At 46.5% G+C, this 16,680-nt stretch overlaps 1 protein-coding gene and 1 long non-coding RNA gene across 3 annotated transcripts in view; both read right to left on the bottom strand.

The window, feature by feature from the left end:
• LOC134803823 (uncharacterized) overlaps positions 1-16,680 on the bottom strand; it is a 178,104-nt gene that overhangs the window by 96,520 nt on the left and 64,904 nt on the right. The gene's annotated exons all lie outside the window — the stretch shown is intronic.
• Positions 1-16,680, bottom strand: part of LOC134803790 (GTPase-activating protein CdGAPr-like) — a 50,252-nt gene that overhangs the window by 25,649 nt on the left and 7,923 nt on the right. Inside the window, exons 3-10 of the mRNA XM_063776626.1 lie at positions 16,207-16,283; positions 13,843-13,943; positions 12,198-12,333; positions 9,888-10,044; positions 7,787-7,965; positions 6,479-6,570; positions 4,824-4,881; positions 4,108-4,234 (exon numbers count right to left, since the gene is read on the bottom strand). Coding sequence (XP_063632696.1) covers positions 4,108-4,234; positions 4,824-4,881; positions 6,479-6,570; positions 7,787-7,965; positions 9,888-10,044; positions 12,198-12,333; positions 13,843-13,943; positions 16,207-16,283 — 927 coding nt within the window. The remainder of the gene's footprint in view (positions 1-4,107; positions 4,235-4,823; positions 4,882-6,478; positions 6,571-7,786; positions 7,966-9,887; positions 10,045-12,197; positions 12,334-13,842; positions 13,944-16,206; positions 16,284-16,680) is intronic.

Genomic DNA, 16,680 nt, shown 5'->3' with positions numbered 1-16,680 from the left:
TGCAAGTGCGTCCAAGTCTAGTTTTTCAAGCTGTTTGGAACTACCTATAACAATAGCCTGGCACTTTGACGGATTTACAAAGAGGCCAAACCTCTCAGACCACTTCTGGATATGAAAAAGGTCCAGGTTAAGTTTATCAATGCAAGTTGGGAGGTCAGTCACGGAGCACTGGTCGTAGAGTTGCAAGTCGTCAGCATACAGATGGTAGGAACAGCGAAGGTCAGGTGTAATAAAATTAATAAAGGTGGAAAAAAGAAGTGGGGATAAGATACCTCCTTGAGGCACGCCAGTCGCCAGATCATACCAGTCAGACAAAGACCGGTCAACTCGGACTGCCTGCTGGCGCCCCCGCAAGTAGGCACCCAACCAGTGAAGGGCTATTTCAGAGACTCTCATATGTTTGAGCAAGGCAAGGAGAATGTCATGGTCAACGGTATTAAATGCGTTAGAAAAGTCAATAAGAATAAGGACCGTGACCAATTGATTCTCCATGCCCCGCCTGATGTCTTCAGTTACCTTGAGAAGCGCAGTACTGGTGCTATGACTTGGTCGGAAACCGGACTGCAAAGGGCTTAAAAGGTTGTGCGAGTAGACGAAGGCCGAAAGTTGCTTATGTACAACCGCTTCAGCGATTTTCGAAAGGAAAGGGAGAATTGAAATGGGCCTAAAGTTACTGAGAATGGTGGGATTACTAATTTTAGGCAGCGGAATCACAAAAGCTTTACGCCAAAGAGAAGGGAATTCACCAGAGGCCAGTGAAGAGTTGATGATGTCAGCTATCACAGGAAGCACACAGTCGAGGACTGACACAATCATGTAACGACTGACATCATCACAACCCACGGCTTTTGACTTGATAGCCTTAATAATGACTTTTATATCAAATTCAGAGACAGGACAGAATGAGAAATAATCTGTGACAGGAGAAGGCAAAGAAGAGATGTCAGATAGGGTAGTGGCCTTAATAGCGGTGTCAATAGAAGGAGCGGAGGAAAAATGCCTGTTAAGGTCATTGAGAGAAAATAAACTGCCATTAAAACTATTGGGGGGTTTTCCAAGGCCAAGAGATCTGAGGAATTTCCAAACATCGGCCATAGATGAAGAGGAAACATTACGGTGAATAAATTGACGCTTCGCTGTACGTACCATCTGGTTGCAACGATTACGAGCTGCCTTAAAGAGTTTCCAATTGTCATCCGTGCGGTCACGTTTAAAGAGCCCGAAAGCTCTGTTCCTCCTCCTCATTGCCATTCGGACGCCCTCAGTGATCCAAGGAGCCGGCGGACGCCGAACTCTAACTGTATGAACAGGCGCATGTTTGTCGAAAAGCCCTAAAATCGCATCATTAAACAGAGAGACCTTAGCGTCAGTTGATGAGGTCGAGAGCACAGGAGACCAATCGATAGCAGCGGCGTCATTTAAAAGAGATTCAGTATTAATCTTGGCAAAGCTACGCATATGAATGAGAGTAGGTTTGCATTTAGGTGCCTTGATTTTATAGGATGCAAATACAAGGTCGTGGTGAGAGAAACCTGGCGCTATGAACTGACCATACTTGGTGACAAGATTTGGCGATGAAGTAATGATCACATCGAGCCAAGTGTCCGACGACGCCGTATGATGAGTGGGGCCCAATGGGAGAAGAGAGAAACTGACCGACTGAAGTAGTGACCTAAGTTTACGAGAATGTGTTGTGTCTTTCAAAAGGTCAGTGTTTAGATCCCCCATGATCAGGTGATGTGTGTAATCAGAACTCACGGACTCGAGAATCCGTTCCAGATGAGAAAAATAATCAACGGTAGGGGGACTATAAATGACACCCAGTACTGCCTTAACCCCTTTGACATTCACCTCGAGAAATATCCATTCCGCTGAGCCAGAGTAAAGAGAAGGAGTCGAATTGAGCAATTTGTACGGAATGGTACTTCTAAGGTAAATGGCTACGCCACCACCACCCTTGCCGATTCGGTCATTCCTGATCAACACATATCCAGGTAAGGCATAGGAGGTCGAGTCTAGGGTAGGCTTCAACCAGCTTTCCGACACCAGGATGGCATGGACAAAGTCGGACTGGAATGTATCAATAAGCTCGCTATAGTGAGAGGGGATACTTTGGGCATTAATATGGCATACATTAAAGTCACCGGAGTTGAGAAATTCGCGAGACACGAGAGAGCCCAAAGAATGAGAAGTATCTAAAGAATCTACAGAATGAAAAGAAATACTGTCAATACTAGCAGAATAAAAAGTTTCATCGTCAGACATAAATAATTAAAATACGTAATAAATATATAACAATATAAATACAAAAATTGATAAAACTAAATTATAGTTACTTCATGCACTGTTGCTTCTTATTCTGTCCAATTGTGACGTTTTCAACCAAAAAGGTAAGGTAAGGGGGTAATACTACAATGTTCTGCCGCCAAAGTGCAGCACTAAGCTAGTGTTTAGTTTTCTGTCTCTTTATCGCTCGAATATGCAAGAGTGATAGATAAGTTAGACGAAATTACGATTTTCTTGTAATATTCCCTATTCAAGCTATATGGAAATAGCGCCTTATTGACAACCGTCAATAAGTACCCTTTCGGTTGAGTATGGCACAATTAGTCACGCAATGATACGGGAAGAATACGACCGGGAAGCCGCGCTTGCCGCGCCACCATGTTGACAGGACACTCACCCGACTATAGGCGGAGGCTGCATCATGTGCCTGGGGACTTTATCCCCGATGACAGCCACGCAGTGGTGCGGGAAGAATCCAACCCGGAACCCGCGCTTGCCGCGCCACCATGTTGACTCTTGAGGACCCGGAGACGGGACACTCACCCGACTATAGGCGGAGGCTGCGTCATGTGCCTGGGAACTTTATCCCCGATCACAGCCACGCAGTGGTGCGGGAAGAATCCGACCTGGAATCCGCGCTTGCCGCGCTACCATGTTGACTCTTGAGGCCCTGGAGACGGGACACTCACCCGACTATAGGCGGAGGCTGCGTCATGTGCCTGGGAACTTTATCCCCGATGACAGCCACGCAGTGGTGCGGGAAGAATCCGACCCGGAAGCCGCGCTTGCCGCGCCACCATGTTGACAGGACACTCACCCGACTATAGGCGGAGGCTGCATCATGTGCCTGGGGACTTTATCCCCGATGACAGCCACGCAGTGGTGCGGGAAGAATCCAACCCGGAACCCGCGCTTGCCGCGCCACCATGTTGACTCTTGAGGACCCGGAGACGGGACACTCACCCGACTATAGGCGGAGGCTGCGTCATGTGCCTGGGAACTTTATCCCCGATCACAGCCACGCAGTGGTGCGGGAAGAATCCGACCTGGAATCCGCGCTTGCCGCGCTACCATGTTGACTCTTGAGGCCCTGGAGACGGGACACTCACCGGACTATAGGCGGAGGCTGCGTCATGTGCCTGGGAACTTTATCCCCGATGACAGCCACGCAGTGGTGCGGGAAGAATCCGACCCGGAAGCCGCGCTTGCCGCGCCACCATGTTGACAGGACACTCACCCGACTATAGGCGGAGGCTGCATCATGTGCCTGGGGACTTTATCCCCGATGACAGCCACGCAGTGGTGCGGGAAGAATCCAACCCGGAACCCGCGCTTGCCGCGCCACCATGTTGACTCTTGAGGACCCGGAGACGGGACACTCACCCGACTATAGGCGGAGGCTGCGTCATGTGCCTGGGAACTTTATCCCCGATCACAGCCACGCAGTGGTGCGGGAAGAATCCGACCTGGAATCCGCGCTTGCCGCGCTACCATGTTGACTCTTGAGGCCCTGGAGACAGGACACTCACCCGACTATAGGCGGAGGCTGCATCATGTGCCTGGGGACTTTATCCCCGATGACAGCCACGCAGTGGTGCGGGAAGAATCCAACCCGGAACCCGCGCTTGCCGCGCCACCATGTTGACTCTTGAGGACCCGGAGACGGGACACTCACCCGACTATAGGCGGAGGCTGCGTCATGTGCCTGGGAACTTTATCCCCGATCACAGCCACGCAGTGGTGCGGGAAGAATCCGACCTGGAATCCGCGCTTGCCGCGCTACCATGTTGACTCTTGAGGCCCTGGAGACGGGACACTCACCCGACTATAGGCGGAGGCTGCGTCATGTGCCTGGGAACTTTATCCCCGATCACAGCCACGCAGTGGTGCGGGAAGAATCCGACCCGGAACCCGCGCTTGCCGCGCCACCAAGTTGACTCTTGAGGACCTGGAGACGCAAACAAGTAGATTATTTAAATTGTTTAATAGACGAAGGACTGGTTTCTACATACAGTTTGTACCACATCATTTCTTCTGCCTAGGCCAGCGGTCTCCAAACAGGCAAAGGGGGACCTAAGGCCTGGTCGTAACTCTCAGGTGAAAAAATTTGGAGTCCCCTGGCCTCGGAAAGCCTATCACAGAGGAAGATGGAACTTGGAGGCGAAGGAAAAATAGGGAGCTAGAGGAGCTGGTTACGGTGCCCAATATAATTGGCGAGATCAAAGACTCCACTGGCTTGGTCACCTGGAGAGGATGGGGGAGGATCGTGCTGCGAGAAGAGCGTATGTGGGCACCCGGGGGGAAAACGTCCGTCTGGGCGTCCCAGATACCGCTGGAGTGACGAAGCCCAAAAAGACCTATCCGCCCTCGGAGTACCCAACTGGCGCGAATAGGGCAGAGTGGCGCTCTCTTGTGTCAGAGGCCAAGATCCTCTTTGGGTCACTGAGCCAGTGATGTATGTATGTCTGTACGTGTGGTATTGTTAACCCCACGACAATGTATTTGTACGAAAACAAATACAACTTCAATACACTTACCAGGCATGTCTATTATTGAGATCATATCGCCAACTTCAAAGCTGATTTCATCCCTCGCCTGCGAAAACAAATGTTTAGAATAAGAGTAATATTTATTTGAAAATAACCTTGTTAATAAATATCAATAGGTATCCTGTGGCCCCACACTAGGCTAAGCCTGTGACGTGGCAGCCGACTTCGCAATTCGTTTTAATAAATATACTTAAGAGCCAACAGGAGTGGTCATTTCTCCATACAAACGTACTCCTCGTTTTCCTCCGTGGTTTTTGAAGCTAGAGCAATGATTTTTTCAACACAGATTAATATTGTCAATATCTGTGTCGGACCGTTTTGCTTTTTTTGATATTTTTGTTTCTTAAGGCCCTTCAAAAACGGCCAAAATGGCCTAATTGACTATGCCGCAATGAGAGACCTGGCATTTAAAACTGATATCAATTAGCCAAAAAAGCAAAACGGTCCGACACAGATAATTTCATAATCATTTACATTTCCAAATTTAGTTACGATTGGTTAAGTTTTGGAGGAGGAAACAGAGGAGTACGAAACCTCGATTTTTGAGATTTTCACGCAGGATTTTTCGCCTTGTCCTTATCGCACTACTTTTAGGTGCCGCTTCCGTTAGCGAGACGGGTATATTTACCTAAAATATTTAAAACTCAGCTCTTGTTTCGTCTTAATTTTACATGTGTAAGTAATTAGAAATAGAAAATGTAGGGTAACTTGTTGATCAATGAAACACAAAAAGTTCAAACGTACCTAAAGGGGCCCACTGATTAACAGTCCGCCGGACGGTATCGGCCTGTCAGTTAGAACAAAATTTTGACAGTTCCGAACAACTGACAGGTCGATACCGTCCGGCGGACTGTTAATCAGTGGGCCCCTATATATATATGTGTGTGTGTGTGTGTGTGTGTGTGTGTGTGTGTGTGTGTGTGTGTGTGTGTGTGTGTGTGTGTGTTATGAGTTATGTGTGTGTGTAACTCAGCTGAAATGTCGGAATTAAAGGTACGATGGAAAAACAATGATATTATATCGCGGTAGACCCGTTTGTGTAATTAAATATTTATGAGTGTGATATTTCGTATGAAGATAAACAATTGGCTATCGTATGCCTTTCTTGGTTACTACTTATCTTTAACAGCAATATTTTTGTCTATATAAAATTTTCGAACAAATGAAATTCAACCCAATTGAAAATACAACTAGATATAATTTTGTATGGTGAGCGGCACGAGGCTAGAGTGTTTAAGAAATATGTTTTAGTTTTTATTTTATTGGTATTTTTTCCATAAAGAAGCGCTGGTGGCCTAACGGTAACAGCGTGCGACTTTCAATCCGGAGGTCGCGGGTTCAAACCCCGGCTCGTACCAATGAGTTTTTCGGAACTTATGTACGATATATCATTTGATATTTACCACTAGCTTTTCGGTGAAGGAAAACATCGTGAGGAAACCGGACTAATCCCAATAAGGCCTAGTTTCCCCTCTGGGTTGGAAGGTCAGATGGCAGTCGCTTTCGTAAAAACTAGTGCCTACGTCAATTCTTGGGATTAGTTGTCAAGCGGACCCCAGGCTCCCATGAGCCGTGGCAAAAATGGCGGGATAACGTGAGGAAGACGAGGTATTTTTTCCATAAATAATACATAATATTTTTACCTGTGAGACGTATTTCCGTACTGAATAGGCGGCGGCGACGGCGGGCGTGTTTATGGAACTAGAGTCCTCGTTAGCCACCAGCAGCTTGTGCCCTGAAAACATAACAACAGTATTGTATTGTGTATATAGGGTAAAGGCCTGCGCTCCCTATTATATAGTATAAATTTAAATGCTTCGAGACCGACCTCGGAGCATCACGGAGGATTATTACTCCGCGGCATCCAGGAGCGCGTTAGAGGATACCGCGGCGGTAGGCGCCGGCATGCGGCGACACCCCCCGGTATGCGCCGGCATGCCGCGGCATCCCCCGGTATGCGCCGAGGCCTCCTGAGTGCGCCGGAGTAGCACCGGGACGACGGAGGAGAACTCGTGCACACTAGTCACTAATCCCTTTTGATAGAGTACACGCGGCGGCATGCCGCGGCATCCCCCGGCCTGCGCCGAAGTGCTCCCTGGTGCGCCGGCCGCCAGCGCCGGGCTGGCGGGCGCTCGTGGTATGTCGGGGGATTTTACCTCGCCGGTGTGCGCTGCGCGGCGTAAATGCTCCTCGGTGATCTGCGCTGCGCTCCGCCGGTTTGCGCAGGCCTTAATTCGCCAGTAACTGGCCACCCTAAACTAAAAATGAATTCTATTCACCTATAAACAGAATTCATTTTAGTATAAGGTTTCAATAACTGGCCAGATTTCATTAACTAGCCACCTTATACTAAAATGAATTCTGTTTATAGGTGAATAGAATTCATTTTTAGTTTAGGGTGGCCAGTTATTGGCCGGTGGCCAGTTACTGGCGAATTACCCTATTGAGGTAAATTTCCGAAATATTCTAGGAAAATTTCACAAAAAATATCTATTTTGAAAATGGAATAAATCGATTTTCATAAAATATATGACAGTGTCTGAAATTATTCCGCAATTTTGGAAACCCGTCGGTACAGCCGCCGTCAGATATATCGGAGCGGCCAAGTTGTTCACAAATATCTGATCACGCCTCTATTGTCAAGGCGTTAGACTTGTTCAGATATTATAGATATATCTGATGGTGACTGTACATCAGCAAGGTTGGATTGTTTAACTATTTTTTTTATTGTAAATAGTACTACAGACGACTGCAAACAGCCGGTCGAGTGTGACGTAAAAGGCCGAGCCAAGCGAGGCCGTATAGTAACACGAGCATCTAACTACTGTTTATTGATGGAGATCATAGAGTAGCAGACCAGGACGCCTGGCAGCTCTTCGTCGGTGGAAGTCAGAGTGTTAAACCTCCAATATTATCTAATCAATAGTGTATAGAAATGTGGTTTTCCTCACCTTTGTTATCCATTTGCAGCCAGTTCAGAACAGGTCCACAGTTGATGGAATCGTCCGCTATAATGGACAGATGGTGCATATAGTCCGCTATGAGACTCCTGTACTCCGTCTCATCTAGGGAGCTGTTGATCTTCTCGGTGAGGTTGGGCAGGCCGGACACTTTTCGGTCGTATATGCATCTGTGAATGATAAAGGAGTTTGTATTACTATGTCAGTTGATTCTAAACAGAATGATATAGGGTTCTCTCTCTCTTAACCTTTTGGACGCCAATGACCGATATATCCGCACCGCAGGTTCAACGCCAAAGACTGATTAATCGGTCACAGACCACAGAGCAACATAGACCTACGTGCATGTGCATAAAGTTCAATTTCAGTTTTGACACTTCGGTGACGTGGCGTCCGCGTGACAGCTTTTGTGTTTGACACGGCGTCGAAAAGGTTAATCACACCGTATGCAATGATTAAAAATTCTACCTTATTTTAAGCAGTGGTGAGTTTTATAATAAAGATTGAATTAAACATTTATAAAAGCCCCCACGCGCTGAAAAAGCGCTGGTGGCCTAGCGGTATGAGCGTGCATATTTCAACCCGGAGGTCGCGGGTTCCCACCCCGGCTCGTACCAATGAGTTTTTCGGAACTTACTATCAATTACAATATCGCATAATCTGCCGCATAAGTACTTTAACAATAACAACAGCTATGGTCTGTATCTTTAGGTATTTAAATAAAAGTAAACAAAATCTACCCTCAAATGGCTCCTCAAGCCAGTTGAGGGTAGATGAAAACATTACATGATCAAATAATGTAGGTTAAACTCAGGTCGTTCAGTGACTTATCCAGGCGGTTTTGTATTTGGGTGGTTAACTAATGAATGTTATACCTACCCGAAAATGTACAAATTATTTGTTTACTTTTATTTAAATACCTAAATACACAGACTATAAGGCTGTTACCACCACGCTCATGCAAGAATCTTGGTTCATTATGACACAAAATTTATACAATCTACTAAATATTACAGCTGGGAGCAAACTATTTCCACTTGATAACACCGAGGCATCTGGGAGTAAGTAAGTAAAGTAACATATGGATGCCAAACCTGGGCCGCAACAGACAAAATGTCACAAAAACTAATAACGTGCCAGAGGGGAATGGAGAGAAGCATTTTAGGGTACACAAAAAGAGACAGAAAACGGGCGACGGAAATAAGAGAGGTCACAAAATTAGAAGATGTTACTCTAAAATCAAAAACTCTAAAATGGAAGTGGGCGGGCCACATAATCAGGGAAAACCAGAGGTGGTCAAACATACTGACTGAGTGGACCCCACGCCACAACACAAAAAGAAAAAGAGGCAGACAATAAAGATGGTCAGATGATTTAAAGAAAACTGCTGGTCCACTATGGACACGACTAGAGATGCAACGGATAGTTGTTTGGCCGGATACCGGATATCCGGCCTGACCATCGGTCGAATATCCGGTATCCGGCCGCCGAAAATTCGGCCGGCGGAACTATACCTACATTTCGGTATTTCACGTGCGCATTGTGCAGGTTTTGATATTTAATTTATTTTTAATTTTAATTTGACCTGTTTCCGAGTGAACATTTGCGCGAACTCATTTCTAGGTTCGAAATGAGTGCGCGTGCAAGTCACTGGAATGTTTAAATTGTTTTATAATAATAAACGAGTACGATTATGAATTTATGACAGTGACTGTTTCTTAAATCCAATTTTGTTTACTCCGAAATTAGCAATGTTACTATCCGGTATCCGGCCGGATAATAGAACACTATCCGGTATCCGGCCGGATAATAGAACACTATCCGGTATCCGGCCGGATATTAAAGTTATGGCCGGATACCGGATAGTAACCGAATATCCGGTGCATCTCTAGACACGACTAGCCAGAGACAGAGAGGCATGGAAGGCAATGGAGGAGGCCTTTGTGTCAAAAGCACACGTCGAGCCGACGGTTGTTGCAAACACATAAATAAAGAAATAAATATTGTATTAAATATTATTAACTGTATGTTCGATAATAAACGGCTTTGAAATTGAAATAGAAGTAAAGTAAAGTTGCCTTGGAACAGTCACCTGTGCAACATATCATCTAATTGCCGGCAGTGGTCCGCGTTCCTAGCTAGTGTCCACTCCCTGACGTCGCTCGCTTCCGACCACGAGCAGTGTAGGGCTCTTGTAGAAGACTTGTCCCGCCACGACACGTGCGAGCGAACCTTTAGCGATATCCAGCCTGTAACAAAAAATAAATAATTTTAAAAACTGGCCAAGTGCGAGTCGCACTCGCAAACGAAGGGTTCCGTACCATAATCTATAAAAACGGTCACCCATCCAAGTACTGACCACGCCCGACGTTGCTTAACTTTGGTCAAAAATCACGTTTGTTGTATGGGAGCCCCATTTAAATCTTTATTTCATTCTGTTTTTAGTATTTGTTGTTATAGCGGCAACAGAAATACATCATCTGTGAAAATTTCAGCTGTCTAGCTATCACAGATCACGAGATATAGCCTGGTGACAGACGGACAGCGGAGTCTTAGTAATAGGGTCCCGTTTTTACCCTTTGGGTACGGAACCCTAAAAACAACGGGTTGCCCTCCGGGAGTGCCGGCAGAAGTGAACATACAATGACATTGTAACAGTTTTTCGATCAGGTCACGTGTCCGTCTTACGAAGCGTCTTACGTTTTACGCTGTCGCGAGTTTAACATTTTTTCCCCATCACAAAAAGTGCTCAGCGCCGCTAAAGAAGCTTTCACTTCAAAAATTAATGATTTTGGCGAGGCGAATAAGCGCTGGTGGCCTAGCGGTCAGAGCGTGCGACTTTCAATCTGGAGGTCGCGGGTTCAAACCCCGGCTCGTACCAATGAGGTTTTCGGAACTTATGTACAAAATATCATTAGATATTTACCATATGTCAGTTGCTTTTCGGTGAAGGAAAACATCGTGAGGAAACCGGACTAATCCCAATAAGGCCTACTTTCCCCTCTGGGTTGGAAGGTCAGATGGCAGTCGCTTTCATAAAAACTAGTGCCTACATCAATTCTCGGGATTCGTTTTCAAGCGGACCCCAGGCTCCCATGAGCCGTGGCAAAATGCCGGGATAACGCGAGGAAGAAGATTTTGGCGAAGCAAATGACTTCATTCACCCCCTGTCACTTGACAGGGGTCGTTTGTAACAACTTACCCTCTCCCTGTGGTGAGTCCGCGGGTTCCTGCGCCGGCCCCAACTCTATTTTGAGGCCGCCGAGGCATACACGCTCGTAGTGGAAATGTGCACATTCTTCTACCTTAGGGGTCAGAAGTAACAGGGGTCGTTTGTAAAAACTTACCCTCTGTCGCGAGTTCGCTCTTACTCACTATTGTACACACTTTAACTTCTAGCCTACAGGGGATGGAAGTGACAGGGGTTGGTTGTGACAACTTACCCTCCCCTTGAGGTGAGTCCGCGGGTTCCTGCGCGGGCCCCAACTCTATACTGAGCCCGCCGAGGCATACACGCTCGTAGTGGAAATGTGCACATTCTTCTAGCTTAGGGGTCAGAAGTAACAGGGGTCGTTTGTAACAACTTACCCACCCTCTGTCGCGAGTTCGCCTCACTATTGTACACACTTAACTTCTAGCCTACAGGGGATGGAAGTGACAGGGGTTGCTTGTGACAACTTACCCTCCCCTTGAGGTGAGCCCGCGGGTTCCTGCGCGGGCCCCAACTCTATACTGAGCCCGCCGAGGCATACACGCTCGTAGTGGAAATGTGCACACTCTTCTAGCTTAGGGGTCAGAAGTAACAGGGGTCGTTTGTAACAACTTACCCTCCCTCTGTCGCGAGTTCGCCCTCACTATTGTACACACTTAACTTCTAGCCTACAGGGGATGGAAGTGACAGGGGTTGGTTGTGACAACTTACCCTCTCCCTGTGGTGAGTCCGCGGGTTCCTGCGCCGGCCCCAGCTCTATACTGAGCCCGCCGAGGCATACACGCTCGTAGTGGAAATGTGCACACTCTTCTAGCTTAGGGGTCAGAAGTAACAGGGGTCGTTTGTAACAACTTACCCTCCCTCTGTCGCGAGTTCGCCCTCACTATTGTACACACTTAACTTCTAGCCTACAGGGGATGGAAGTGACAGGGGTTGGTTGTGCCAACTTACCCTCTCCCTGTGGTGAGTCCGCGGGTTCCTGGGCCGGCCCCAGCTCTATACTGAGCCCGCCGAGGCATACACGCTCGTAGTGGAAATGTGCACACTCTTCTAGCTTAGGGGTCAGAAGTAACAGGGGTCGTTTGTAACAACTTACCCTCCCTCTGTCGCGAGTTCGCCCTCACTATTGTACACACTTAACTTCTAGCCTACAGGGGATGGAAGTGACAGGGGTTGGTTGTGACAACTTACCCTCTCCCTGTGGTGAGTCCGCGGGTTCCTGGGCCGGCCCCAACTCTATACTGAGCCCGCCGAGGCATACTCGCTCGTAGTGGAAATGTGCACACTCTTCTAGCTTCGGAAAGCGGCAGGAGGCAGGCGATGGTGGCTGGAAAAAAAGGAAATAATTGAGGTATTGTTCTAAGTATGACATTAATATGACATTTATCACTTATCAAAGATGTAGAGATCCCACCACAAGAGAACAAAGAGCAACCAGCTACTCGCTCATCCATCAGAGCGGCCTATTATTTATTATTATTTTCGTCACACTCGCTCAGTAAATGCGGAATTGTACGCAGGTTTAGCGGGAGTTATAGAAAAAGCGTTCTCCCTAGGGAGTTATGAAGTTTCTAGTGCCATAATTAACAGTTTTTTGTCTTTATACTTAATTTTTGTATCGCAAGTGTGATGAAAAACATTGTGTGTAACTCGGGGCGTAATAATATTGCAAACTCGAGTCTATAAATCGCTCCGGCAAGCCATCGCGATTTAACTTACTCTCGTTTGCAATATTCAACTTACGCCCCATGTTGCACAATGTACTATTGTTAGCCTGTTGTGTCCCACTGCTGGGCAAAGGCCTCCCTCTCTTTCTTCCACGAGTCTCGTTCTATGGCAATATTAGGCCAATCTTTCCGAAAGACGTCAAGATCGTGCCGCCGTCTCCTTCGAGGTCTGCCGTGACGCCGCACTATGTTTGGTGTCCACTCGGTAGTTTTCTTGGCCCACAAGTCGTTTGGCATACGGCAGATGTGTCCGGCCCAGTCCCATTTAAGCTTAGCGGCTGTCCCTTGACAATAGAGACGTGTTCAGATATTTGTGAGCACTGCTGGCGACTGTACCTTAAACCGCTTAAACGGTTGTTGATTGTAGAAGGTCTAAGAAAAAAAACCGGGCAAGTGCGAGTAGAACTCGCGTTTCTAGGGTTCCGTACATAAATCCGACTCACGCTTGACTGCACGTTTCTAATAGGTTTTCCTGTCATCTATAGGTAAAGAACTACTGTGTGTATTTTTTTTCAAAATTTTAGACCCAGTAGTTTTGGAGATAAAGGGGGGAATGGTCATTTTTTGGCTATTTTCTTAAAAAACTTCGAACCTATGTATTTTAAAATTATAAAAAAATCATTTCCATCTTTGGGTCACTAATTTACATATGTGTACCAAATTTCAACTTAATTGGTCCAGTAGTTTCCGAGAAAATAGGCTGTGACAGACGAACAGACAGACAGACGCACGGGTGATCCTATAAGAGTTCCGTTTTTTCCTTTTGAGGTACCGAACCCTAAAAATGGAAGCCGAATTAGAAAGTGCTCTATGGCATTATTTGTTTAATGGTAAATGAATAGTCAAATGTCAACTTTTGACAACGTCTCTACTATAGGGACCGTGCGCGTTGGAGGGTCTGCCATCTTGTGGCCTGAATCGGAAACATATGTGCACACGTACATTGCCAAAACAAGTGCTACCATCTACCGTTCTCGTCGGTACGTTTCTTTGTGCATAGTAGGTTCTGCCATCTTGTGGGCTACATCGGAAACATAAACGACACATTTACGACTGGCGGTAAAAATCTGACGGCTCCTATGTAGTTCATGCACGGGGCCTATACGTACCGTGTCGGCGTCCGGAAACCCGCTGCCGGAGGGTGCCGACTGACTCATGGCGGCCCCGCCGGACATCGGTGTCAGCGACAACGCCGTCAGCGATATCGAGCCTGGAAAAAAACAAAATGGAAATCGTATAGAAGCACTTTTATGTAAAGCCCGGCGTGTCGCAGGTTGAATATAGCTTGTCTAGGGACCCTACACCGAAAAAAATAATTTTACAATACTACCAGAACGTATAGTAATTAAAAATATAGTTATACCTACTAAAATCCGGTAGTAATAACAAAAAATGTTGTATCGTGTAAAACTTGTTTTTTAAACATCACTGTTTAATTCTAGTTAAATGCAATTTAGTACTTCTTACAATTTCGTTGTATATGTAAAGATGCAAGTGTTGTAAATATTAAACGTTTGTCTCGTTTAATATATGCATCGTAACACTAACTATTGATATGTAAAAATAAAGATACGAGTGTACACGTTACAAGTTATTATGTTGTGGTTATTATAATGCATTGTATTCTGAACGAATCAAACAGTTGTGCCAACACCACGGTGTATGCGCGGGTGGCGGGGGGCGGAGAAAGGAATTGCGCAAGTCACAGAACAGCAGCCATTACGCCAGCGTCTTACGTTGCGGCCGGTCGATGTTTTTATTTACGTAGACCCTGTCCATAATTTTATTGTAAAATAGTACAAGTGTATAGTATAAGTGCGTGTTGTTTGCGTGTTGCTGACACAGTGAAATGTGCGGGCTCCGATTAAGGAAAAGTCCTCCCGGACCGATGTGGATAAGGAGGGATTCACACTGGTGGAAAGGAAACGCAAGGCGCGCAGGGCGCCTCGTAAAACTCTGTGTGGCACTGCGGAGCCGGTTAATTCTGGCCTACGAGTTGCGACACCGAGTAAGGCGCTCTACGTGTCTCGCCTGCATTACTCCGCCGGGGCCGACGAGGTGGTGGAGTACGTCCGCCGGAAGACTGGCTACACGCTGAGGGTGCACCAGCTACAGTCGCGTCACTTTGTGCACTTCAGTTCATTTGTAGTGCGCGTGCCGCGGCCTCTGCAGGACACCATCGCAAGCGCGGACTTCTGGCCGAAGGGTGTGGTGTTTCGGCGGTTCCGGGGCAACCTGCCGAATCCTACGCCGAGTCAGACGACGCTACGGAGCCACGCTGTTACGTCGTCACCCAAATCCAATGTTTAATTTGTATGTCATTTTTGTGTCTATTGTTTTCTTTGTGGAGACAAAATGTTTTTTTCATTTGTAGTGTCACAGTGCCTTGGTTTTACTGTAATGCTGTGTTACTTATTTGATCAATAAAATATAAAAAAATAAGTGTGCTTAAAAACTTGTCTGTATTTACTAGAAGAGCAGTGTACTGGTTATATATAGTTCACGTAACCGGAACCTACTGTGCTGAAGGGACTTCTAAACGGGCCATATGTTCACTGCAATATGTGGCCGGCAACTATTAGTGTCCCTCTCTAACATGTGAGTAAGAGGACACCAATAGTTGCCGGCCACATATTGCAGTGAACATATGGCTCGTTTGGAAGCCCCATTAGCACAGTGCGTTCTGGTAACGTGAACAATATAAAACCAGTACACCGCACAAATCGTTCAGTTACATATACTGAATACCTTGTTATAACAACAGGACAGGAACGTATATGTTACTGTATTATTTAGTAACCATTAACAGACCGGCTAGTTGGGTTTACTAAAAGTCTTATACCCACTACTATACACTTCATAGAATTAACAAATTTAATTTAACAAGAATGGTCTGGTTATGTTTACAAAGTGTCCTGTCGTCACATATACAACAAGACAATATAGTACAGCTAACCAGATTCTGGTTACCAGTACCAGGTTTTTTTTTCAGTGTATAGTCTGTATCTTTAGGTATTTAAATAAAAGTAATCAATTTGTACATTTTCGGGTAGTTATAGCATTTATTGGTTAACCAACCAAATACAAAACCGCCGGGATCAGTCACTGAACGACCTGACTTTAACCTACATTATTTGATCATGTAATGTTTTTGACTTGAGGACCCATTTGAGGGTAGATTTTGTTTACTTTAGTTTAAATACCTAAAGATACCGATGAGAACCGATGGCCATTGAGGCGGAAAGGTTCTCAAGTGGCGACCACGTACCGGAAGGCGCAGCGTAGGTAGACCCCCCACAAGGTCGACTGATGACCTGGTAAAGGTCGCGGGAGTCCGCTGGATGCGGGTGGCGCAAGACCGGTCATTGTGGCACTCTTTGGGGGAGGCCTATGTCCAGCAGTGGACGTCCTCTGGCTGATATAATGATGATGACCTAAAGATACAGAGTATAGGGTATGGAAAAGTGTCTCACCCGGCGTCTCCCTCTTGCAGTCCACATCGTTGGAGGCGCGCGTCGAGGTCCGAGACTCTGAACTGAACCGCACCGACCTGTAATTTCGTTTCATCATCAGCATACATACATAATGGCGGAATGGCGTTCTAGTATTCATAAGAAAGTAGATCTAGTTGAGCAGCAGCGTCTGGAACACCTAGATGCTAAGCGTCATATCCGCAAGACGCGAACTAAGCCCTCCTACACGTACACCCGCAACTCGACTGGACAACTCGATTGCGCATCGTGTGACCGCATCTTCAAGACAAAGTTTGGTTTTGCGAGCCACATTAGGGCATTTCATAATCCGGATAAGAATCGAATACGGCAAGGAAGGAGAGACATACATAATACGATGTGGTTGAAGCGGACTTGCGCGATCTCCATGCCGATAACTGGCGGGAGATGGCACAGGATCGAGACAACTGGCGTGTAATCGTGTCGGAGGCCAAG

The sequence above is a fragment of the Cydia splendana genome, chromosome 27 (genome assembly GCF_910591565.1).
Source record: "Cydia splendana chromosome 27, ilCydSple1.2, whole genome shotgun sequence".
NCBI lineage: Eukaryota > Metazoa > Arthropoda > Insecta > Lepidoptera > Tortricidae > Cydia > Cydia splendana.
The sequence above is the reverse complement of the archived record's forward strand: the minus strand, read 5'-3'. Positions and strand labels throughout refer to the sequence as shown.